This window comes from Arachis ipaensis, chromosome B05 (assembly GCF_000816755.2).
Source record: "Arachis ipaensis cultivar K30076 chromosome B05, Araip1.1, whole genome shotgun sequence".
Taxonomy (NCBI): domain Eukaryota; kingdom Viridiplantae; phylum Streptophyta; class Magnoliopsida; order Fabales; family Fabaceae; genus Arachis; species Arachis ipaensis.
This window is the reverse complement of record NC_029789.2, coordinates 28457609-28483646: the sequence shown is the minus strand read 5'-3', so window position 1 is coordinate 28483646 and position 26038 is coordinate 28457609. Positions and strand designations below refer to the sequence as shown.

The following is a 26038-nucleotide window of genomic DNA, read 5'->3' as shown; positions in this document are numbered from 1 at the left end:
AGCTTCCTGAGCTTCAGAGAGATTAGGGGAGATTGCTTGAGTTAGTTACAAATGGTGTATTTTAGATGAGAGGAAGAACAAAGAATAGAATGAAAATAATGAAAAATAAGGAACATGACTTTGCTGTGTCTTACATTTCTGTGGTTTTAACATTAATACCCTGCCAAATCATAAGAGTGAAATGTGAAAAATAAGGAACATGCTTCTCTTTTTGTGTTTTGCATTTTTTTGTGTTAAACCAAAATACTTTACCTGCAGTTTGTTCAAGTTCTCACACAGCTTGCTTTCTGACAATTTAACAGCACTTGTTTCCTGCATTATTAGATTTTTCCTTGAATCATTTTTATATTTCTTGTTGTGTTATTTTTTTCTATGTATCGAAAATGTGGGGAACATGAAATTTGATTAATTCTTGTGTTTTTCTTTTATTGGAATTTTTTTATCCTAATCCACTGCAATTTGCTCCTATACTTTTTCTTTCCCAAAAACTCTCAAGTTGCGCTCTTTTTCTAACTGCAGAAAAAACGTTGGGGAAGCTGGTGGAGCCTGTATTGGTGTTTTGGATCTACTCATAAATGCAACAAGCGGATTGGTCATGCTGTCCTTGTTCCTGAACCTGTTGCACTAGCAGGTCTAGCTGCTACTGTGCCACCAAATCCTTCAACAGATTAGTGAGTATTGTTAGATTAGTGATTTTTTATGTTTATCTTACCTTCTGATAAAGAATAGAATAGTGTCCTTATGTTTATCAATTTGTCTGGTTTTTATTTTTGACATTAACTCCACCTTAAACAATTTTGATACTCACACTTATTCACTTACTTAACATGTCAAGTGCTAATCAGTGCCACTACTGATCGAAACTGTGCGACACTATCGCAAGTCAGATATTGGCAATAGATTCTTCTGTTTTTTATTTATTTGGTCCAATTTATCAAAACTTTGCATGTTTTAATGTCACCCTATTTTGCTATACTCCTCTAATTTTCTTAGTGCCAACTGCTCTATCTACACATCATGTGTAATTGTAAAACAGATTTGCATAATAATCTTTTTATTCATCACTATCACTTTTCGGTACAGTAGCAATGGGGGAGAATATGGATCATGGTATTTTGTAATTTGACACTAGTTTCATGCGATGGATAAGGGTAAATGTGAATAAATATTTGTAGGCACATAAATTTACATAAGTACTTAGACTTAAAAAGTGGTGAATAAATATTTATTTGTTGGCAGAATATGTATAGGAATCTTTGACATTGATTCTTTCTATTTTACCATTTTTGAAATGCTTCAAAGTTGGTCTTTGGCATACATTTAATCATCATATTTTAAGATGTTATGTACTTAGTAAAGGACCAAAGGATAAGCACATAACTAATTATGCATAAGAGTGGAATGTTGATGAAGTTCCATGTGGAGATTTCACCTGAACGGTTATTAAAAGAAAGCTGGTAGTTTCTTAATCCATACAAAAAGGAATAAGACTGATTCTGGGTTTGTGTATGATTGTCACTGTTTCTGGCAAAGCTGGTGCTCTTGGTGATTCTGTCACTGTCTCCCGTGAGAAGAACAAGAGAGGATTAAGGTTGGTGGCAAAGCTTAATTTTTTTCCCCTTAATTTTTCCTTTTCTAGTTCTTACATGCATTTGAAGTCTTCCATGCTACTTCCTTACTTTGCTTTTCTCTTTCTGTTTTTGTGTTTTTTTCCCACTGTTTTCCCTCTTCTTGGCATGTTGAGGATTTTGCAAGTTTTTCTTTTTTTATTTAAATTTTGAAGCTGTTGTTATGAATTGTATAAGTAATTGTGTATAATCAGTTTCGTAAAGAAAAGGGAAGGGTTATGCCTACTAAAGTGAGTATCAGAAATTAGATTTGTGTTTTAAGTATGAACTGAAAGCTTTCAATTTGGTGTTAGTTACATCCCTTATCTCTTCTTCTTGTATAACCAACCCAAACCTTGATTATCTTGGTTGCTATAGTCTCATGGGTGATGTTGGAATAGTTTTGTATTTCTATGATAATTTTCTTGCTTCTTTCTTCCTCTGAATATGATTGTGATTTTCATTCATTTCAGGCCTAAAATATGACTATATAGCCGTCAATCTCTTGAAGGGAGAGCAATCTCATCCGGGTTTGTTCTCTTCCTTTTATTTTCCTCAACATCCTCACTACTTAATCCCCAATCTTCTGCTAACAAAAACTATAAATAACAAGTAATGATATGCTCTCTTGGATTCAGTTTGTCAAATTGGAAACTTGAAATGGTTATTTTGTAAGGAAAGTCTGTTTCAGGGGTCAAAATTGTAGTCTTCCCTGAATTTTTGGTTCTCTGTAGATATGAATTTTGTAAGAAAAGACTATTTTACATGTGCAGTATGATTGGTGTTTACTCAATATTTTATTTGATCATGTTCAGAATTCCTCAAGCTCAACCCCGTTGGTTTCGTGCCAGTTCTGGTGGATGGCGATCTTGTGCTTGCTGACTCCTTAGCCATTATTATGGTCATCCCTCCAACTTCATATCTAAATGCTTTCTTTCTGTACCCCTTTTCCTCTTTGTTTCCCTCATTCATATTGTTGTTTTGTATCTATGTAGTATCTAGATGATAAGTATCCTCAACACCCTTTGCTGCCTAGTGATATTCACAAAAGAGTAATCAATTTCTAGGTACACCTGCTCTGTGTCAGTTAGTGGTTGCAAACTCTAATGAATGCGTTTCCTTCTAAGTTTTAATCATGTCATCTCATCCACAAGCTACCCACATTGTTTCCTCGTCCATACAGCCTCTTCAAAACATAAGCTTTCTGCTGTGCATTCGGTTCCTGATTTTCTATTACGAATGAAGCCGTTGTTCCTGGATGTTTTAGCTTATACTTTACACACTATGTCCACTATTATTTGCAAAATTACATCGGGGAAAAAGTCGGCCCTGACGAAAAGCTTCCTTGGGTACAAGGTGTCCTTAGAAAGGGCTTCACAGGTGATGTTTGATTAACTTGCTTATACACTAAAGGCTTCAAATATGCATTTCTGTTTTTTTAGGGCATATTCTAATGCTATCTTACTATTACCACTTTTGTTTCAGCACTTGAAAAACTCTTGAAGGACCACACGGGAAGATATGCAACGGGAGATGAAATTTCCTAGTATGTTGGTATTTTAAGGGGGCAGATGCTATAGTCTCATGGGTGATATTGGAATAGTTTTGTGTTGCTTGCATTTACATTAATTGCTATGGCTGGAATTCATATGTTGTTGGCTTTATTAACACTTAACGGAGTTGTATTGCTATAGCTGAAATTTGTTTGTGCAATTCTGGTTGTTGTATTTTTTATTTTCTGCACTTCTATTTGCTGTGGCTGAAAGTTGTATTGTTATTTTTGGTTATTTCCTTTTCACCATGAACTAGAAACATCGGATGACTTGGTATATATGACATAACACAACAGATATAGTATGACTTGGTTATTTCTGATTTTATAGCTTTTTATTTTACGGGTTATAGCTTATGCTTTTTTTATTTTTGAATTCTAAATTTGGATTTGTGAAACACTATTATGCATCTGTGAAATTTGTACAGGGTACAGAAAGAATTAATGATATCAGTCATTGATAGTTTTGAGTTTGATTTTTTAATTATGAATATTTTTCTAACTATTTTTCTATATAATTATGCAGGATAATAATGAAGATTAAGCTGATTATTATTGTGGTTTATTGGCTAAGATAGAGTAGTGTTGGGAATGGATACATGTGTGGTTAGTTGACTAATGACTTTTAATAGAAGATACTTATGTAGGATATGTTTTTTGTAGAGTATTGGTAGTAAATTCTAAGTGTGAGATGTATGAATATTTACAACTTCATTCTAGTATTTTTGGATCATTATTATAAATATATTTTGGTTAGAGATAATTTTTATTATTTAAAGAAATTATTTAGTATAATTATATATTTATTTTTATTTTATAATATTTAACTCATTTAATTAAAAATACAGAATTATTATACATGTAATTATATTACTAAATATTATGTTGTATTAATAATTATTAGAATATTATATATATAAAAAAATAAGGGAGCTAAGATTACACTTATATACGGTAGCTATAGTATTCAAAAAAAATTTGAAGGACCTAAGGCTACACTTATAAAGAGTAGCCATAGTATACAATGTGGCTACGCTTTATAGGTGATGCAGTAGCATTGAAAAGCGTAGCCTATTCTGGTAAAAATAGAAACTGAAAAGCATAGCCTTTGGTCCTGGACATCATCACTTGAAAAGCGCACCCTATTCCCAAACGCCAAAAGCGTAGCCCTTGGTACAGAAAAGCGTAGCCTTTGAGAATAGTCAACGGCTGAATAGGAATCATCCCAAAATGCGTAGCCGTAGCCCAGAAAGCGTAGCCGTAGCATAAGGCATCATTTTTTTTCACTTTTGGCTACACTTTTCAAGTGTACTTGAATGGGTGTTTTTCTTGTAGTGAATGAATCTTGCTATCCACCCCAATCTTCAATAGACGAAACCCTTGGCTTCATTCTTCAAGGGCAAAGAGAAATGCACAGGGAGGTATTAGAACTCATAAACCGATTAGCCTCCCAATGCTTGAACACTCAAAGCACTTCCATGGCCACATGTGGAGAATCAATTGAAGAGCATAGCATGAAGGAGAGATTGGGAACTCCGGTGGAAAATAAGGAATGTAACTTTGTGTTGGAACAATTGGAGGAACCTATGATTGTTGAAGAAGAGGAAGAAGTGGTTGAAGATTTAGAAGATGCGGAACCTCCATGGGGATCTAAAGTAATAGAAAACCCCTCCAAGAAGATTGAATTTAATGTTGAGGAGGAGAGTGCACAACCTCCAAAACAATTTTTGAATGAAGACTTGGAAGGAATGAAGCAAGAATTGAGTTCCCTTGGTGATGAAGATCATGCATCAAACCTTCTTGGTAGTGAATCCTTTGAACTTGAAGAACCTTCTCCCGGTGAGGTAGAAAGCAATGTAGAGGTAGATTTCTCTCATCCTCCCATTTATAATTTGAGTGATGGAGAAGAGTTAGATGAAATTGATGAACAAAGGATTGAATTTGAGAAATCTTGTGAAGAGGTGGAGGTAAGCAAGGAAGAACACAAGGGAGTGAAGCTTGCAAGACCAATGGAAACACCTCTCCCCAAGCCATCACCATCCATTCTATCATTCAAGTGGGTAAATCTCTCATCCCTAAGCTTTATGATTCTATTTGAATATGGTTTGCTTGAGACGGATAGGCAAATTAGAGCTCTTTGTGGCTTTAAGAGCAAAAGGGAGATGGTTAGTGGTTGGCATTGTAAATCAAAGCTCATGATGGTTGTATGTTCAAAGCTTAATAGCAAGGGTTGGTGTAGAATTAGATTGCTTGGGTCTACTAGGAGGATGTTTGGTCGCTCGAGTGAGAATTCCAAGATTATGGCACCCGAATGGACTAATGATGATCAACTTGAAGACGGGTGTAGAAACAAGATTTGGGATCCGGGAATACATGAGGATCAATTTTGGGAGTCCTTAGCTTGTGAAGAACTCCATCAAAGCTTGGTGGCATTAATTTTGAAGAATGGAGCTTATTGGAAGTCCAAGCATTGGTGGATGTTCAAGGATGGATTCAAGCACAAGCCACCTTGATGAGGAGTTCTGATGAGCGGATAATTTATACGCTTTTTGGCATTGTTTTTAGTATGTTTTTAGAAGGATCTAGTTACTTTTAGGGATGTTTTTATTAGTTTTTATGTTAAATTCACATTTCTGGACTTTACTATGAGTTTGTGTGTTTTTCTGTGATTTCAGGTATTTTCTGGCTGAAATTGAGAGACTTGAGCAAAAATCAGATTCAGAGGTTGAAGAAGGACTGCTGATGTTGTTGGATTCTGACCTCCCTGCACTCAAAGTGGATATTCTGGAGCTACAAAACTCCAAATGGCGCGCTCTCAACGGCGTTGGAAAGTCGACATCCCGGGCTTTCCATCAATATATAATAGTCCATACTTTGCCCAAGTTTAGATGACACAAAAGGGTGTTGAACGCCAGTTCTACGCTGCAGTCTGGAGTTAAACGCCAGAAACACGTCACGAACCAGAGTTGAACGCCAAAAACACGTTACAACTTGGCGTTCAACTCCAAAAGAAGCCTCTGCACGTGTAAACTTCAAGATCAGTCCAAGCACACACCAAGTGGGCCCCGGAAGTGGATTTATGCATCAATTACTTACTTCTGTATATCCTAGTAACTAGTTTAGTATAAATAGGACTTTTTACTATTGTATTTAGGATCTTCGGATCATCTTGGGATGTCTAGTTCTTAGATCATGGAGGGCTGGCCATTCGGCCATGCCTGGACTTTATCACTTATGTATTTTCAACGGTAGAGTTTCTACACACCATAGATTAAGGTGTGGAGCTCTGCTGTTCCTCATGAATTAATACAAAGTACTACTGTTTTTCTATTCAATTCAACTTATTCCGCTTCTAAGATATCCATTCGCACTTCAACATGAATGTGATGATCGTGACAGTCATCATCATTCCCTATGAACACGTGCCTGACAACCACCTCCGTTCTACCTTAGATTGAATGAGTATCTCTTGGATTCCTTAATCAGAATCTTTGTGGCATAAGTTAGAACCCATGGATGGCCATTCCTGAGATCCGGAAAGTCTAAACCTTGTCTGTGGTATTTCGAGTAGGATCTGGGAAGGGATAGCTGTGACAAGCTTCAAACTCGCGAGTGCTGGGCGTAGTGACAGACGCAAAAGGATCAATGGATCCTATTCTAGTATGATCGAGAACCGACAGATGATTAGCCATGCAGTGACAGCGCATTGGACCATTTTCACTGAGAGGGCAGGATGTAGCCATTGACAACGGTGATGCCTAACATGCAGCTTGCCATAGAAAGGAGTAGGACTGATTGGATGAAGACAGCAGGAAAGCAGAGGTTCAGAGGAACGAAAGCATCTCTATACACTTATCTGAAATTCTCACCAATGAATTACATAAGTATCCCTATCCTATTTTATGTTTTATTTACTATTATTATTCGAAAACTCCATAACCATTTAATATCCGCCTAACTGAGATTTACAAGATGACCATAGCTTGCTTCATACCAACAATCTCCGTGGGATCAACCCTTACTCACGTAAGGTTTTATTACTTGGACGATCCAGTGCACTTGCTGGTTAGTTGTATCGAAGTTGTGACAAATTATGAATTAAGATTATAGCACCAAGTTTTTGGAGCCATTACCAGGGATCACAATTTTGTGCACCAAGTTCCTCATAAGTCCAACTTAAGAACAATAAATAAAAGTGCTAGGTGGGAGACACCCCACCATGGTAAAATCTTTTCATTATTCTTGTTGAAGCTGATCCAGAACCTGAAAGGACTCTGAAGAGAAAACTAAGAGAAGCTAAATTACAACAATCCAGAGACAACCTTACTGAAATTTTCAAACAAGAAAAGGAGATGGCAGACGCACCTAACAATAATAATGCAAGGAAGATGCTTGGTGACTTTACTGCACCAAATTCCAATTTCCATGGAAGAAGCATCTCCATCCCTACCATTGGAGCAAACAATTTTGAGCTTAAGCCTCAACTAGTTTCTCTGATGCAATAAAACTGCAAGTTTCATGGACTTCAATCTGAAGATCCTTTTCAGTTCTTAACTAAATTCTTGCAGATATGTGATACTGTTAAGACTAATGGAGTAGATCCTGAAGTCTACAGGCTCATGTTTTTCCCGTTTGCTGTGAGAGACAGAGCTAGAATATGGTTGGATTCTCAACCTAAAGATAGCCTGAACTCTTGGGATAAGCTGGTCACGGCTTTCTTAGCCAAGTTCTTTCCTCCTCAAAAGCTCAGTAAGCTTAGAGTGGATGTTCAAACCTTCAGATGGAAGGAAGGTGAATCCCTCTATGAAGCTTGGGAGAGATACAAGCAACTGACCAAAAAGTGTCATTCTAACATGCTTTCAGAATGGATCATTTTGGATATATTCTATGATGGTCTGTCTGAATTAGCTAAGATGTCATTGGATACTTCTGCAGGTGGATCCATTCACCTAAAGAAAATGCCTGCAAAAGCTCAAGAACTCATTGACATGGTTGCTAATAACCAGTTCATGTACACTTCTGAGAGGAATCCTGTGAGTAATAGGACGCCTCAGAAGAAGGGAGTTCTTAAAATTGATACTTTGAATGCCATATTGGCTCAGAATAAAATATTGACTCAGCAAGTCAATATGATTTCTCAGAGTCTGAATGGAATGCAAGCTGCATCCAACAGTACTCAAGAGGCATCTTCTGAAGAAGAAGCTTATGATCCTGAGAACCCTGCAATAGCAGAGGTGAATTACATGGGTGAACCTTATGGAAACACCTATAACTCCTCATGGAGAAATCACCCAAATTTCTCATGGAAGGATCAACAAAAGCCTCAATAAGGCTTTAATAATGGTGGAAGAAACAGGTTTAACAATAGTAAATCTTTTCCATCATCCACTCAGCAACAGACAGAGAATTCTGAGCAGAATCCATCTAGCTTAGCGAATATAGTCTCTGATCTATCTAAGGCCACTTTAAGTTTCATGAATGAAACAAGGTCCTCCATTAGAAATTTGGAAGCACAAGTGGGCCAGTTGAGTAAAAGAGTCACTGAAACTCCTCCTAGTACTCTCCCAAGCAATACAGAAGAAAATCCAAAAGGAGAGTGCAAGGCCATTGAAATGACCATCATGGCCGAACTCTGTAACAATGGAGAAGAAGCATGAAAAGCTTCTCTCAGTGCAGAGTCAACTAAAGCCCCCACAGTCAAACTCTAAGTTTGGTGTTGGGAGGCCTCAGCCAAACTCTAAGTTTGGTGTTGAACTCCCATATCCAAACTCTAAGTTTGGTGTTGGGAGTCTATAAAATTGATCTGATCACCTGTGTGGCTCCATGAGAGCCCACTGTCAAGCTATTGACATTAAAGAAGCGCTTGTTGGGAGGCAACCCAATTTTTATTTTTCTAATTTTATTTTTATTTTTATTGTTCTTTCATGTTTTATTAGGTTCATGATCATGTGGAGTCACAAAGTAAATAGAAAAATCAAAAACAGAATAAAAAATAGCAGAAGAAAAATCACACCCTGGAGGAAGGGCTTACTGGCATTTAAATGCCAGTAAGGAGCATCTGGCTGGCGTTCAACGCCAGAACAGAGCATGGATCTGGCGTTGAACGCCCAAAACAAGTAGCATCCTGGCGTTCAGACGCCAGGAATGCACACTGAGGAAAGCTGGCGCTGAACGCCAGAAACAAGCATAGAACTGGCGTTCAACGACAGAAACATGCTACATCTGGGCGTTGAACGCCCAGAACAAGCATCAATTCAGTGTTTAAACGTCAGAATTGCATGCAAAGGTGTTTTACATGCCTAATTGGTGTAGGGATGCAAATCCTTGACACCTCAGAATCTGTGGACCCCACAGGATCATCTCAACATCTGTGGACTCCACAGGATCCCCACATACCTCCACTCACCTTACCTCCTCATAATCCTATATCACCCTTTTCCATCACCCCTTCACCACTCACATCCATTTCTTCTTCTTCCATTCTTTCTTCTTTTGCTCGAGGGCGAGCAACATTCTAAGTTTGGTGTGGTAAAAGCATAGTTCTTTTTTGTTTTTCCATAACCATTGGATGTCCTATGAATCCATCACCTCTCTTAAATGAAAAATGTTTTTAATTCAAAAGAACAAGAAGTACATGAGTTTCGAATTTATCCTTGAACTTAGTTTAATTATATTGATGTGGTGACAATACTTTTTGTTTTCTGAATGAATGCTTGACCAGTGCATATGTCTTTTGAAGTTGTTGTTTATGAATGTTAAATATGTTGGCTCTTGAAAGAATGATGACAAGGATACATGTTATTTGATAATCTGAAAAATCATAAAAATGATTCTTGAAGCAAGAAAAAGTAGTGAATACAAAGCTTGCAGAAAAAAAAAGAGAAAGAAAAAGAAAAAAAAAGCAAGCAGAAAAAGCCAAAAGCTCTTTAAACCAAAAGGCAAGAGCAAAAAGCCAGTAGCCCTTAAAACCAAAAGGCAAGGGTAAATAAAAAGGATCCAAGGCTTTAAGCATCAGTGGATAGGAGGGCCTAAAGGAATAAAATCCTGGCCTAAGCGGCTAAACCAAGCTGTCCCTAACCATGTGCTTGTGGCGTGAAGGTGTCAAGTGAAAACTTGAGACTGAGCGGTTAAAGTCAAGGTCCAAAGAAAAAACAGAGTGTGCTTAAGAACCCTAGACACCTCTAATTGGGGACTTTAGCAAAGCTGAGTCACAATCTAAAAAGGTTCACCCAGTTATGTGTCTGTGGCATTTATGTATCCGGTGGTAATACTGGAAAACAAAGTGCTTAGGGCCACGGCCAAGACTCATAAAGTAGCTATGTTCAAGAATCAACATACTGAACTAGGAGAATTAATAACACTATCTGAACTCTCAGTTCCTATAGATGCCAATCATTCTGAACCTCAATGGATAAAGTGAGATGCCAAAACTATTCAAGAGGCAAAAAGCTACAAGTCCCGCTCATCTTATTGGAGCTATGTTTCGTTGATAGTTTGAAATTTATAGTATATTCTCTTCTTTTTATCCTATTTAATTTTCAGTTGCTTGGGGACAAGCAACAATTTAAGTTTGGTGTTGTGATGAGCGGATAATTTATACGCTTTTTGGCATTGTTTTTAGTATATTTTTAGTAGGATCTAGTTACTTTTAGGGATGTTTTTATTAGTTTTTATGTTAAATTCACATTTCTGGACTTTACTATGAGTTTGTGTGTTTTTCTGTGATTTCAGGTATTTTTTGGCTGAAATTGAGGGACTTGAGCAAAAATCAGATTCAGAGGTTGAAGAAGGACTGCTGATGCTGTTGGATTCTGACCTTCCTGCACTCAAAGTGGATTTTCTGGAGTTACAAAACTCAAAATGGCACGCTTCTAATTGCGTTGGAAAGTAGACATCTAGGGCTTTCCAGAAATATATAATAGTCCATACTTTGGCCGAGTTTAGATGATGCAAAATGGCGTTGAACACCAGTTCTACGCTGCAGTCTGGAGTTAAACGCCAGAAACAGGTCACGAACCAGAGTTGAACGCCAAAAACACGTTACAACTTGGCGTTCAACTCCAAAAGAAGCCTCTGCACGTGTAAACTTCAAGCTCAGCCCAAGCACACACCAAGTGGACCCCGGAAGTGGATTTATGCATCAATTACTTACTTCCATAAACCTTAGTAACTAGTTTAGTATAAATAGGACTTTTTACTATTGTATTTAGGATCTTCGGATCATCTTGGGACGTCTAGTTCTTAGATCATGGAGGGCTGGCCATTCGGCCATGCCTGGACTTTATCACTTATGTATTTTCAACGGTAGAGTTTCTACACACCATGCAGCTTGCCATAGAAAGGAGTAGGACTGATTGGATGAAGACAGCAGGAAAGCAGAGGTTCAGAGAAACGAAAGCATCTCTATACACTTATCTGAAATTCTCACCAATGAATTACATAAGTATCCCTATCCTATTTTATGTTTTATTTACTATTATTATTCGAAAACTCCATAACCATTTAATATCCGCCTGACTGAGATTTACAAGATGACCATAGCTTGCTTCATACCAACAATCTCCGTGGGATCGACCCTTACTCACGTAAGGTTTTATTACTTGGATGACCCAGTGCACTTGCTGGTTAGTTGTATCGAAGTTGTGACAAATTATGAATTAAGATTAGAGCACCAAGTTTTTGGAGCCATTACCAGGGATCACAATTTTGTGCACCAAGTTCCTCATAAGTCCAACTTAAGAACAATAAATAAAAGTGCTAGGTGGGAGACACCCCACCATGGTAAAATCTTTTCATTTTTCTCTTTTGTAAATATTGGTAATTAGCTTAATTTCAAGTTCTGTTTGGTTTGTTGAGTTTTGTTAGTAGTCTAGTATGTTAAATAAGGTTTTATGGTGTTTTCGTAGCTGTTTGGAGGCTTGGAATGCTTGGTTTGGTGCAAAAACTTGAAAAATTTTTAAAAAATAGAGCACCATTCCACGCGTACGCGTGACCCCAAGTTTTTCGCCAATCCATGCACACGCGTCACTTACGCATACGCGTGAATCCAAAATTTTCACCTCCATACAAATTCCAGAGAGTTGTGCAAGTTTTGGGCTGGAATCTTGCGTTTCACACAAGCCTACCCACGCGTACGCATCACCTCACGCATACACGTCGCACCTCTGAGTAACCCACCACGCGTACGCGTGACCCATGCGTACGCGTCACTTCCATTTCACCTATCCACGCTTACGCGTCATCCCATGCGTACGCGTGGATTGCCCTGTTTCACCACTCTTCTTTTCCTCTCTTCTTTCCATTTCTTTCCTTCTTCTCTCTTCTCTTCTTTTCTTTCCACCCTTCAATCATTACCCAACACTACCAACCACCATATAACGCCATTTCTTTTAGTTAGTTAGTTAGCTATTTAGTTAGTTTAATTTTTGTCTAATTTTCTGTTTTTCATTATGAGTGTTGGATTAGTAACATTGTTTACTGTTTATTGCTGCTGATTACTGATAAGATGTTGTTTTAACATCATTTTTGTTTATAATCCTTGTTGGATCCTTTATTGAGGTTATAATTTGTTACTTGGTTTTGAATTCTTCATACTTAATTTTATGCATACTAAGTGCATGAGAATTGCCTTTCAAGCATTTTAAATTCTTTGAATTGCATGTTGTAGCTAGCCAACATGTGATTGGAACCCTTCTCTTTGATTAGGCAATTTCTTGATGGATGTGTGCATTTATCTTAATGAATTGTATTTCTTGCTCATATGCATCCATATGTTTTTGGCTTGAATGCTTTTATGCTTCTTCATTGCTTGTTTGGTTGTCTTAACTCACAAGTTTCCTTCGAAGCATCTCAAGCACACTAGAATGAGTGAAGTGCATTCCTCTTATGTAATTGTGACATAGCTTCCATACTAGTGTGTGTTCTAGACCACATGCATCTTAGAACTCACACACTTAATTCATTAATGTCACACTAATTCACTCACTTCATTCTAGTGGTTTTTACCTCATTCCAACAATATATGCTTTCTTGCTTTTACATTTACTTTTCTTACTATCCTGTCTTCTATTTTCAAGATAAGTCACCATAAGCAAAAATGGATGCGGAAGAAAGAACATGCAGTAGCCGGTTGATCCATCAGCTGAAGGTGGCAACCCGTGTAGTCGCCGTACCCCCTTGTTCATCTTTGAATGCACCGAGGACAGTGCAAACTTTTAAGTGTGGGGAGGTCGTCCGACCAGTCAGCATTTTTGGGTGACAAATTTCTAATTCCAACACTTTTGCATTTCATTTTTAGGTCTTTTAGGATTTTTTGTTTCATTTTCTTATTTTTGCATATATATACATAATAAGCTTAGTCAAAATAATGAAATTTTTCAAGAAATCTATCTATAGGGCACCCCAATTGATTTGAGTACAAATTTTTCATTGAATTTGCTTGAATTATACATTGTAGATCATGTTTTTGAGCCAAGAACACAAGCATGTGAGTTTTGAGCCTTAATTGTGTGGTTACATCTTATAACCACTTATTTTCATTCTTGTGTGCATTATTCTCTTTCTATGATTGTAATATTTGATTTGTTTGAATCTATATGTCCATTATTTTGTGTATACATGCATTTATATGATTGAGGCCATTGTTTCAAATAGCTCACTTACCCAAATAGCCTTACCTTTTATCTTCCATTGTTAGCCAACTTTGAGCCTACGATTAACCCCTCTCGTTCTTAATATTAGCACATTACAAGCCTTAAAGCGAAAAACAATAAATGTCCTTAATTTGGATCTTTGATTAGCTTAGGCTAGTAAATGTATGTATCATTCAAGTGTGGGAAAACTTGGGACATTGGTTGAGGTAAGAGTGTGTTTTTATTTTCATTGAAGATCTTGGGAATTGGGTACATACTCATGTATCAATTATGTTTAAACCATATGCATTGATACTTTTATATATACTTTGTTGCAAAAAGAAAAAAAGAAATAAAGAAAAATTTATATAAAAAAATGTAGAAAGAAAGAAAAGAAAAAGAAAAAAAAAAGAAAGAAATATAAAGGGGACAAAATGCCCCAAAATGAAGTCCAATAATACTCAATGCATATGAGTTGTGATAAAAAAGAGAATGCATGAGTGTGTGAAAAAGTGAAGAATGGGTAGTTAGGTTAGCTTTGAATTGTATAGGTTGTTATATAGGTTAGGTGGGAAGTTTAAGTTAATCAAAGATTCAAATTTCAAGCTCAATTAACCAAATGCATCCTACCTTAACCCTAACCCCATTACAACCTATGGATAAGTCCTCATGATATTTGTATGCATGCATTAAATAATTGTTGATTGTTAGATAAAAAACAAATCTTGGAAAGCATGATTAGGGGAGAATTGAGTGAATCAACCCTATACACTCAAGTGACTAGAACGGATACACATCCGGTGAGGGTTCGATTGTTCAATTACATATTTTCACCTATGAGCATCACATTTCTTGCAAGTTTGTAAAATTTTTAATAACTCAATTCAATTGTGGGTTTGGCTTGGTTGTTAATACCTTTAGGCCTCATGTGCATATATGTTTTCTTAGAAGTTGATTTATTTTGACCAAGTAGTTGCATTCATTTAGATAGTTGCATTTAGATAGGTTGCATTGAATAAATGATGATACCCTTTGTCTCTTTCTTGGTTTAGCATGAGGACATGCTTGGTTTAAGTGTGGGGAGATTTAATGCACCACTATTTCATGATACATTTTATGTTGAATTGAGTGAATTTTATCAACTTTTCTCACATTTATTCAATGAAATAGTATGGTTTCGTAACTCTCCCTTAATTTGTGCTTAAGTGTGAAAACATACTTTTTAGGCCTTAAAATAGCTAATTTTAATTCACCTTTGATTCCACTATATGCCTTGATGTGTTTGTTAGTGAATTCAGGTTGAGAAGGCTAGGAATGGATCAAAGGAGTGAAGAGAAAAGCATGCAAAGTGGAGAATTTATGGAAAATCAAGGATTGGAGTGCATTCATCGACGCGCACGCATGGATATGAAGACGCATGGGCGACGCATACGCGTGGGAAGTAAAAATGCCAAGCGACGCGTACGCGTGACCCATGCGTACACGTCATAGCTCGCACGTGACCTCATTAAAGTGAAAATGCTGGGGGACAATTTTTGAGCTTCCCAGGCCCAAATCCAGCTGATTCCAGAGACTATTTCGTGCAGAATTGAAGATTGGACAAGGGGGAGAACATAGTATAGTTTTCACCATGCTTTAGTTAGTTTCTAAAGAGAGAAGCTCTCTCTTCTCTCTAGAATTAGGTTAGATGTAGATTAGGATTTCTTTATATCTAGGTTTAATTCATGTTTTGATTTACTTTTCCTTTCTAGTTTCTTGTTCCTTTACTTTGCTTTCCTAGTTTAGTGTTTTACTCTTTGTATTTGTTTACTTTGTTGTTGATGCACTCTTGTTCTTTTTATTTTCCTTTTAATGCAATTTATGTTTTATGTTTCTTTATTGTTGATTTGAGTTGTTGTTAATTTCCTTGCAATTGGTAGTTGTAGATTTATATTTCTTGCAATTTTATCTTACTTTCCTTTTATACCTTCCAAGTGTTTGATTAAATACTTGGAAGGATGTTAGAGTAGATTTATGTGTTCTTGGCTTGGGATGGTAACTTAGGTGAATTTGAGTTGCTAATGTCCAAGTGATTGATGATTGGTATCCATTGACTCTAGCTTCCACTAAGTTAATTAGTGAGGTGTGTAACACCCTAACTACCAAAGCTCACGCTTCCGGCTACGCGACTTTGATAGCTCGGACATTACGACGACTTTTATATTATTTAATACTAAAATATGAGCCTGTTTAAAACTTTAAACCGCAAAACCGCTCCCAAAAATACTTTTGCTATACAACGTACATCCATACATACCATACAACTTACAGAAACTCATAAAGAGTACATCCATATATATACATACATGTATATAAATATTATTACAAGCATTAACCAATACAATCCCTATCCCTCTTACAGAATATATCAAGATAAAGGTGAGGGTACAATAAACCATAACTAGAACAATACAGAGCATCTCAACAACAACAAATAAACTCTTCGTAACTTCTGCGCCCATATCCTGAAAGGGAAAAAATGTAGGGGGGTGAGAACATCATCCTCGAAAGGGTTCTCAGTAGAGGGTTTTTGGGAATTACTGTAATAGGATACGTGAAGATGAACCGTACCAGTGATTAATAACCGTCTTATGCCTCTTTTCAAAAATAACGGTTTACAAATAAAAAGAAATCTGAAATCCTTTTCTGAAAGAGGAACAGTTCAATTCTCAAAAACTCAAGAGCCTTTCAAAATGGTTTATCTGTGCTGAACCAAAATAGCCTTTCATATTTTCCCAAACCAGAACACAACCAAAACCAACCATCGGTCCATCTCATTTCAACCACGGCCCTAGGCCCAAACAATCTAACCATCAACCAATCACCACAATCCAACAGAGTCCCAGTAGCAAACACAAATAGGAAGATGCAAGTACAAACAAACAGTTATTGCAAGTAGAACAATTAGCAATTAATCACATAGGCAAACCAAGTATAATATGCACACCCAAACAATGTCACATAGATGCATATGATACATGCCTGTCCCTAGTGGCTGATGATATCATCTGTCGGTTACCAAGCCAACCCGACGTGTCTAGTAGCTAACCCGGACACAGTCTCTCTGTTGCGTATTATTATCATTAGAGGGTATCTGCGCCCTGTCGCCATTAGAGGGTATCTGCGCCCTGTCGCCATTAGAGGGTATCGGTGCCCTGTCACCCTTACAACCAGAGAGAAAACACAAGCATTTTCACATACAACATTCATCTCGGCCATCCGGCTCACGGTTCAATCCAGAACCAGCCAATTTATCAATAAATACAGCCCTTCGGCTTAAACTCATAATTCATAATCAGCCATGCGGCCCATAACTCATTCGACAACCAACCATAAATCAATATCATACACAGCCATTCCGGCCCATAACAAACAGCACTTCCACCATTCAACATCATCAAATTCATAAAACCGGCATTTAAGCCATAAATCACTTTTCTCAAGCCATTTCACTTTGAAATCAAATTTCAACTCTTTTCAGCTTTGGCTTTAAAGATCTCATTTCTCAAATCATCTCAGGCTCATAAGCCAAACTTACTCAAAGTGAGTTCCCTTTTTAAAATAAAGCCGCTCTCGGCATCCTCTTTCCAAAACTTCCAAAACCATGGAAAGTTAAAGATTCACTTTGGGAACATTCAAAATCACCCATCCCACAATGGAATTTTATAACAAAGTTTCTCGGCAGAGTCCCAAGTCTTTAGGGGAGAATAACATAACTCATTTCGCCAAGTACCTTGGCTTCCTGACTTGAGTAATAAAATAGGATCTAAGCCAAACCGAGTCATATAATCTTTCATTTCTTTCAAATCCGTTTTTTACTTAGGCAAAACCAGCTTCAACCCCCATGATAAATTCTAGAACGTTTCAACGACTCAAAATTGTTTTAGTCTTGCAAGAATTCAGAATTCGAAGAGTACTTAAAACCTTTCTCAAAACATTTTAAAATGAAACTTGTCAATAGACATTCAGGTTCTTTCAAAGTCATTGAAACTCCTCTAATTGAAACTCTCAAGTCAAATTCAAAGGCATAGCCATTGTCACAATTGAAACAGCTTTTAAAATATAAATTTCATCTAAATAACTTTCTCCCAAAAGAGATACAATGCTTTTCTTAAGAAGCAAGGCTAAATCACAATTTCCTCTTTAATAATTCATTTCAAAAGCATGAATCATCCTTTTCTTGATAATTCAAATAAAATAGTAGAACTCTTTAACTCATCATTTTTCCCGACAACCTTTCAATAAAGACTCGGGTTTTATAGAAATTTTGGTAGCACCTCCCTTAAAACTTGGACTTTGCCACCCGGTTCGGGTCCCAACTAAACCGTTTCACAATCCTTTTCAACAGCTCAAAACCAGAAATCAATTCAAAAGCAAGCTAAATGCCTCAGTGGCATATCTCAAGGAAACCATTTCAAAATCAACTCAATATCAACCGATTTAACCAATTTCCAAAGTTTAAAAGGATCAGTTCGGCAATAAATCATTTATCAAAACCAAATCAATTAAAGCAACCCAGGCTGAATTTCAAGAGTATTCTATCTTTCACATCATCAAAATAATTGACTCACTTCAAACCAATCCTCAACGGATTAAACTCATATTTCAAATCTTTAAAGAATCAATTTCCAAACATTACATTTCACAAAGCCGCACAACAATTCAACCAAACAAACATTCATAAGCTTTCGAGACAATCAAATAATACATAAGGCCGATACAATCACCAAATACACATTTTCTCACATTAGTATCCATATGTAATAATTCCAATACATAAAGTATAGTTTTGGAAAGCGTCCCTACCTCAAAACGCAATTCCATAACCCAAACGCCTCACAGAGTCCTTTCCGCCTCAACCCGAACTGACGGCAACCAAAACCTCAGCTCCCAGCCACTTTTGCAATAACCATAGCAACTCTAGTCGCAACATATAATAATCAGGACTCGACCCCACGTTACCAAAACTCATATTCATTAACTAACACAACCGAAAACTAATGCGAGACTTTTCGAAACATAATTTCTTACCGGAATAACAACACGAAGCAGCTGCGATTTCGAACCGGCCCGGCAACAGCTCCGGCGGCGGCCAGAAGCTCCGGTAGATCAACTATAAAGACTGCGCAGCGTTAAAACCTTCTCAAATTGCAAAAAGGCAGAAACTTCAAATAAAACCCTTACCGGCAACTTTTCCGGCGACGGCAGAAGTAGCCAGAACCTCTGGCGGTGGTTCCGGTGGCCTCAGAACTCCGACAGCGGCGCTGTCAGACTCTGATGGTGTTTCAGGGCAGCTCCGGTGGCAGAAGGATTTTCCAGCGACCATACACAGCAGACCCCCAACCACAGCAGCAACTAGGAGACCGGCGGTCATGGCGGCAGACTCTGATGGCATGGCAGCAAGGGCGGTGGAACCACCCACGGCGACGGGGATACCCTCAACCACAACCGTGGCAGCAGCGGCGATGGAAGGGCAGCATTGCTTCCTCGCGACTCATCCCTTTCCCTCTTCTCTGTTCACAGCTTCAACGGCGGCGGCAAGGGACGGGTTCGACGGCGGCAACGAGACGGGCTGGTCGGCGACGAGGAGGACGGCGGCCCCACGCTCGGCGATGGTGGCAGGCGGCGATGGCTTCCCCGCAGTGGCTCCCTTTCGCGCATCTCCTCTCTTCCTGTGTGCGAGCTCAGCGGCGGCAAGACAGAGAGGCGCGGCGCTCTTCCCCCTCCTCGATTAGACGGCGACATGGTGGTGGTGCAACCCAGTACACCGGCGCGACTTCTTCCCCTTCCCTTCCCCTTCTCCGCGACCAAAATTATTATTTTATAACTATCAACTTTATAATTCAAATATAGAAAATAATCCAATAATTATCAAATTGGATAATAAATCATAACTTGTCTCAAATTCAATAAATCACAACTTGCCTTATTTATCTTTAATAAAATGATTTTCAAAATTAAGGCTATAAATAACTATATGATTTGAGACTTGATTATAATAAGACTTTTCAAAAGTTCTGGGTCTTACAAGGTGGCTAGGACTTATGGATTAGGATTGATGTAGTCCATTTTACTTTCCTCCACTTGTTAGAGGATGACTTAATGGGATTGATCCTTGCAATTATCATGTTGAGGTTAGTAACAAGGATAAAGATCCTTAACCATCAACCCTTGTCAAGACCTTTTTATTATTTGAGTTTCCTTTACTTTATTGCCATTTACATTTTTTGTTTCTTTATTCAAAACCCCAAAAATACTTGTCCCATAACCAATAACAAGAACACTTTCCTGCAATTTCTTGAGAGACGACCCGAGGTTTGAATACTTTGGTTATTTTTATTGGGGTTTGTACTTGTGACAAACAAATTTTTTATTGAGGATTGTTTATTGGTTTAGAAACTATACTTGCAATGAGAATTTATCTATAAAATTCTATACCGACATAAAATCTCTTCATCAAGCAACAGCCAAAGTTCATATAAAACAAAAAAAAAAAAAAAAAAAAAGAAAAGAAAAGAACCTCCTGAAAACAGTACCAAACAAGAATAACCACTCTAGCCTAAATTTTTGTAATCTGCCAAATTCAGTTTATCAAACAAATCAGATACCTCAACATATTTTCATAGGAATAAAATCTTAATAATATATTCTCCAAATCTTTCACAGCCATCATTGCTTTTTTAATTACCTTTTGATATATATATATATATATATATAGAGGTGAATGCTACCCAACTCCCTCTAAAATAACATGTAAGTTACCCTTCATTATGTGTCACATTGTAATTGGTCCTTATCTTAACCATAGTTGGGTTATATATATATATATATCTCAGTAATAAACAATAATAACTATTATCAAAGTAATTAACTACTACTATCCCATGTTGAAAGTTCCTCAATAATAATGTAAAGTCAATAAAAAAAATTAACGCTAGCTCTATATCCCTCTTCTAATGCTTAATATCTAGTTCTAATTATTATTTTCGAAACATTGAGACAAAGAATGAAGGGAGGCGGAGAATATAAACCTAGCTAGAAAAAGAAGAACTTATTGCTTACTTTGTTGGTTAAATTATTTTGATTTGCAATCAGACATACAATGAATGAGGATCCTAAGAAATTTCATTAGTTAAAAACTGTTTGTATGAAAAATAGAGAGAAGAAAATCCTCTACTTTCGTTCTAATCAATATCAATGCAATTAAATCATGTATTCATGTCAATGGCGTTAGATTTAGGTTCACTACCTTGCTAAGTTACTTGTATATATTCTTACATTAACAAGAAAAAGAATTAAATTATTTCTATCTACAAACAAACCTGAGTCTCAACTGCATTCAAACAAGAAGAAATTAAAATGGCTTCACATCATCATCTCTGAATCCTTTTAGACCAGCAACAATGTCATTCACGGCCGACGGAATCATCCCAGGGCACGAACTCTGTGATGAAAGGCAACTTCAATCAAAAAATGCTTTTTAAGTATTATTCATCATAATATTTAAACTAGAAATTGGATATTTTAACACAGACATGTTAGAGCTATTAATTTCATCCATATTTGAATAGTTTGAAAAAAAATAATAAATGGAAAATGTTGCACATATACCCTTTAGGCACTTGTAAAAGTTCTATCTGCTTAACATTTAACAAATACAATTATCCCAATTTTTTTTCTCAATTTCTATTCAAACATTTTAAAAAGTATACACAGATAAGAAATGCATCAAGATAAAAATACTTGGAGACCAACACTAACATTAATAACTAACACTTGAAGACAATTGTCTAGAAATCCGTAAGATATACTGTTATTTCAGTTCAAATTTGGTTATTGCTGAAGCTATATATGGAGATAAAATAAAATTAAGCATGTGCAACCGGCAAGTTACCTGAGTCACAAAGCCACTATCAAGCATCCAATGAACTGGAATCCGAAAGACTTTGTATCTATTTGCTGCTGACTCCCTCATCCTTGAGATATTGTAAACCCCGTGCTCCAACCTGAAATACACCAAGATTAGTGTTATCACTTTTCAATAACCATCAATTAAAATAGCGAAAACATCCCAGCTAAAGAAAAACCTCAAGTACTTCATATGTTAAGCACTCATTTATATACCCCTAAATCGACTTCGCTTGTCCATGTGCATCCTGAATTTCAAACTTGAAGAAGTTAACCCAAAAATTCAGGTAAACTATTTTAAGGTTTTTAACATATTGCTTATAAAACTCAGTTATGATTGCTAAATCAGTTAAAATGATAAATCAAAATAGTCATCTGCTTAAAATAGAGAGATGGCGAAAGGATAGAAATGATCAACATATACCTAACTAACATTATGCATATATACTACAAGTAAAAGCAACATAAGATCGTGTTTTGCACTTGGTAGAGCAAAAATTGAACATTGCACCACAGAGATAAATAAGACAGCAATATTTTCTCTTTTAGCAACTATCAGGTTCAAATATGAAAAGTGAAGGTACATGTTGCTTACCTACTGCACCTTCTTTTATTTCACAGTTTTGGAATCTTGCTTGAAATCCTTCTATAATATGGCTCAATAATTCCATTTATCATGTACAGCTTAGCATCGATTTGGTCCTGGAACTTGTCATACAAAACAGGAACTGACAAGCTTAGAAGAACACCTATCAAGAAAATTATTGAAATATCAGCAGCAAATTAACAGAGGCAAAAACTATGTAAAAAATATAATATCCTTGTATAAAAGCTAAAAAAGTAAAGAGCCTGCCCATATAGATTAAAGTTAGGAAGTTGAAAAGACCACCAATAAAAGATATCACCCACAATACATTGGCAACCTGATTCAACATGTTCACATACAGAACTATCACGATAAGTACTGATGATACTTGCTTCAAATGTTCGTGATATGAAGAGTTCAAGTGTTATTTAGAAGATATTAATTTACATTTTTAGAATATTTTAATTTAATGTATTTTGATTTTATTTATTTAATTACTAGATTGGGCCTTATGTTTATGGACTTTATGGTTTTTCTTTGTTTTAACCTAATAAGAGGTTATAAATACCTCCTTAGCTATTGTAGTCGTAGTATAGAATTTTTAGAGGTTTTAAAACCCCTTTTTTTGGTTTCGTGATGAAACTATGGTGTGGACAATTGAGGTTGAGGAGTCCCTCTCTTGTTACATTGGGGAATTGAGTAGAAGGTTGAGGAGTCCCTTCGATTCAATTCCCAAACTATGGCGTTGACAAATTAGGTTGAGGAGTCCCTTTCTTGTTGTGTCAAGAAATTGGGTAGAAAGTAGAGTGATTCTCTTTGTACTCAATTTCAATCTATCTTTTTATTTCTATCTTCAATTTTAATGTATTTTTTTATTCAGTTTAAATCTTTATCTTCTTGTTTATTTCTTATTTCTTTATTATTTGGTATCAGAACTCAGGTATTAGATTAATTCTTATTAATCTATATTTGTTCTTTTTTTATTATAAAAAAAAGAGTCCAGTGTCTGTCGCGTCTTCCTTTAAGTTCTCGTGTTCTTATTTTCCGTTTGTGTTTCATTATTGTTTTGTCATCATTGTTGATTTTATTATTAAAAAAAGTATACAGTGCAAAAAAAGAGAAAAAAGAAATATATACAAAAAAAAGAAATTATCTTTCTTGTAATTATTGTGCTTTTCATATACTATTTTTCCACCTACATGATTCGAAGATGAATTTGTTTTGCAGAGGAGGAGAATGATACGTACTTCAAATGTTCGTGATATGAAGAGTTCAAGTGTTATTTAGAAGATATTAGTTTACATTTTTAGAATATTTTAATTTAATGTATTTTGATTTTGTTTATTTAATTACTAGAATTACTAGATTGGGCCTTATGTTTATGGGCTTTAGGATTTTTCTTTGTTTTAAGAGGTTATAAATACCTCATTAGCTATTGTAGTTGTAGTATAGAATTTTTAGAGGTTTCAAAACCTTTTTTTTTTGGTTTCATGATGAAACCATGGTGTGGACAATTGAGGTTGAGGAGTCCCTCTCTTGTTGCATCGGGGAATTGGTTAGAAGGTTGAGAAGTCCCTTCGAATCAATTTCCAAACTATGGCGTTGACAAGTTAGGTTGAGGAGTCTCTTTCCTATTGCGTCAAGAAATTGGGTAGAGAGTAGAGTGATTCTCTTTTTATTCAATTTCAATCTATCATTTTTGTCAAGAATTGAAATTAAATAAGAAGATACATTGAAATTGAAATAGAAATAAAAAGGATAGATTGAATTTGAATACAAGAGAATCACTCTACTTTCTACCCAATTTCTTGACGCAACAAAAAAGGGACTCCTCAACCTAACTTGTCAACGCCATAGTTTGGGAATTGATTCGAATGGACTCCTCAACCTTCTAACCAATTCCCCGATGCAACAAGAGAGACTCCTCAACCTCAATTGTCCACACCATGGTTTTATCACGAAACAAAAAAAAAGGGATTTTCAAACCTCTAAAAATTCTATACTACGACTACAATAGCTAAGGAGGTATTTATAACCTCTTATTAGGTTAAAACAAAGAAAAACCCTAAAATCCATAAACATGAGACCCAATCTAGTAATTAAATAAACAAAAATCAAAATACATTAAATTAAAATATTCTAAAAATGTAAACTAATATCTTCTAAATAACACTTGAACTCTTCATATCACGAATATTTGAAGCACGTATCAACTGATTCCAAAATATCTATGAACACTTGATAAAACATTCAAGTCTCAATGATTCTATATTATAGCTCAACAGAACAACTCCAATTTTAATTCACCTTAATTATCATCCATTTCCAAAATACTAAAACTTCTTCACATAATAAATTTAAGAGTAAAGTATCATTTTTGTCCCCAAAATTTGGGGTAAGTCTCAAAGTTGTCTCTAACATTTGAATCGTCCTATTTAAGTCCTTAACGTTTCAAAATTGACTCAATGTTGTCCTGCCATTAGAAATCTGTTAACGGAATTGACGGCAGAACAAAATTGAGACAATTTTTGAAATATTAGAGACTTAAATAGGACGAAAACGTTGAGGACAAAAACGATACATAGAAATAAATTTTAATTTTATCCTTTAATAATATTAATTTTTTACGGTACATAATTATTCAATTATTTTTTAATCACATCTAAGTAAATGATACTTAATCATATTAATTTTATTCTAAATAAATTTATTTTCTTCTTGGTAGATTTCTCTATTTAGTTTAAAGAAATCACATGGCTGACCTTTCATAATGACAGAATAAAAAACCATCGTTACCAATTTACGTATATAACCAATCCAACTATTGTCAAAATCTTTAAGCTTTTATACATAGTTGAATTTTAATATGTTATTCAGCATCTGCAGGGACAATTATAAGACCGTCAAACTCGAGTTTGTGGTGGTTTCATGTTCTACAATATTATTTGACCAACAATTTACTTTTTTATGTTAATAAAAAAGTAATGCTATAGAACCAAATTTTTTCAACCAATATCAACTAATTTTTTAAAAATTATTTTCTTTATCTTTAGACAAAGTATCAATAATTAACAATTTTTAGCCAATAAAATAACTAACAATTCACAATAAAAAGAAACATCTAAAATTAAAAATAATAAAAATATCCAAAATCAAATAAAAAAAATTAAGATTTAGAGTTTAGAATTTAGGATTTATAATTTATGGTTTAGAATTTAGGCTGACCGATGGTGGGTGGCTAGTGGTTGCCAGAGATTGTCGCTGGAGGTAGTCGCTAACAATGGTTGGCAATGCAACAATAGTGGCTAGTGTATGGTGGAGGTAGCTGGATTGTAGTGGTAGGTGAAATTGGGGTATTGGGAGGAAGAAGAAGGAAAAAAATTTAAAAGAGTACTTTCAATAAAAAATTGTGTCTGAGTATTGAGCTTTTTTAGATTATTGGCATATGGTGGCTTAGTTTTAATTAGTTGGTTACTTAGAATAGATTTTATCTTAAATTTTTGACCCTAAATCAAGAATTCTTAACCCTAAATCTTAAATTATAAATTTAAACCCTATAATTGGTTAACTAAAAATTAGTTTTCTATATTTTTTGTTAATAAAAAAATTGTAATTCTTAAGAGTGTATCTATGAGTTTAGATGTTATACATAAAAATTTAATAAATTAGAAATAAAGTCGAATATATATTTGATAAATATACTAAAAAAACAATC

General features: G+C 35.7%; 1 protein-coding gene and 2 long non-coding RNA genes across 5 annotated transcripts; 2 read left to right on the top strand and 1 right to left on the bottom strand.

Annotated features, from left to right (window-relative positions):
- Positions 1089–2761, top strand: LOC107640489 (glutathione S-transferase zeta class-like). Its single transcript, XM_021123705.1, has 4 exons — positions 1089–1110; positions 2081–2137; positions 2423–2508; positions 2603–2761. The coding sequence occupies exons 1-4, from the start codon at positions 1089–1091 to the stop codon at positions 2672–2674; spliced, it is 237 nt and encodes a 78-aa protein (XP_020979364.1). The 3' UTR covers positions 2675–2761.
- LOC110271864 lies at positions 2873–3430 on the top strand. The gene is made up of 2 exons (XR_002362686.1): positions 2873–2987; positions 3093–3430. It is a non-coding gene; the product is annotated as an uncharacterized LOC110271864 (long non-coding RNA).
- On the bottom strand, positions 20944–22636 carry LOC110262789. Of its 3 annotated transcripts, none has more exons than XR_002347785.1 (4): positions 22333–22636; positions 21917–21985; positions 21724–21835; positions 20944–21273 (listed from the first exon to the last, which is right to left on the bottom strand). It is a non-coding gene; the product is annotated as an uncharacterized LOC110262789 (long non-coding RNA). The 3 variants fall into 3 exon arrangements; XR_002347787.1 differs by having other exon boundaries at positions 21954–21985; positions 22333–22634; XR_002347786.1 differs by lacking the exon at positions 21917–21985 and having other exon boundaries at positions 22333–22631.

Bases quoted from the DNA above. Each gene is read 5' to 3' on its own strand.
- LOC107640489 (XM_021123705.1), top strand. From the start codon at position 1,089: ATGGGGGAGAATATGGATCATG. The intron at 1,111-2,080 runs GTATTTTGTAAT...CATTCATTTCAG, and splicing joins GGGGGAGAATATGGATCATG to GCCTAAAATATGACTATATA. The intron at 2,509-2,602 runs GTCATCCCTCCA...GTATCTATGTAG, and splicing joins ACTCCTTAGCCATTATTATG to TATCTAGATGATAAGTATCC.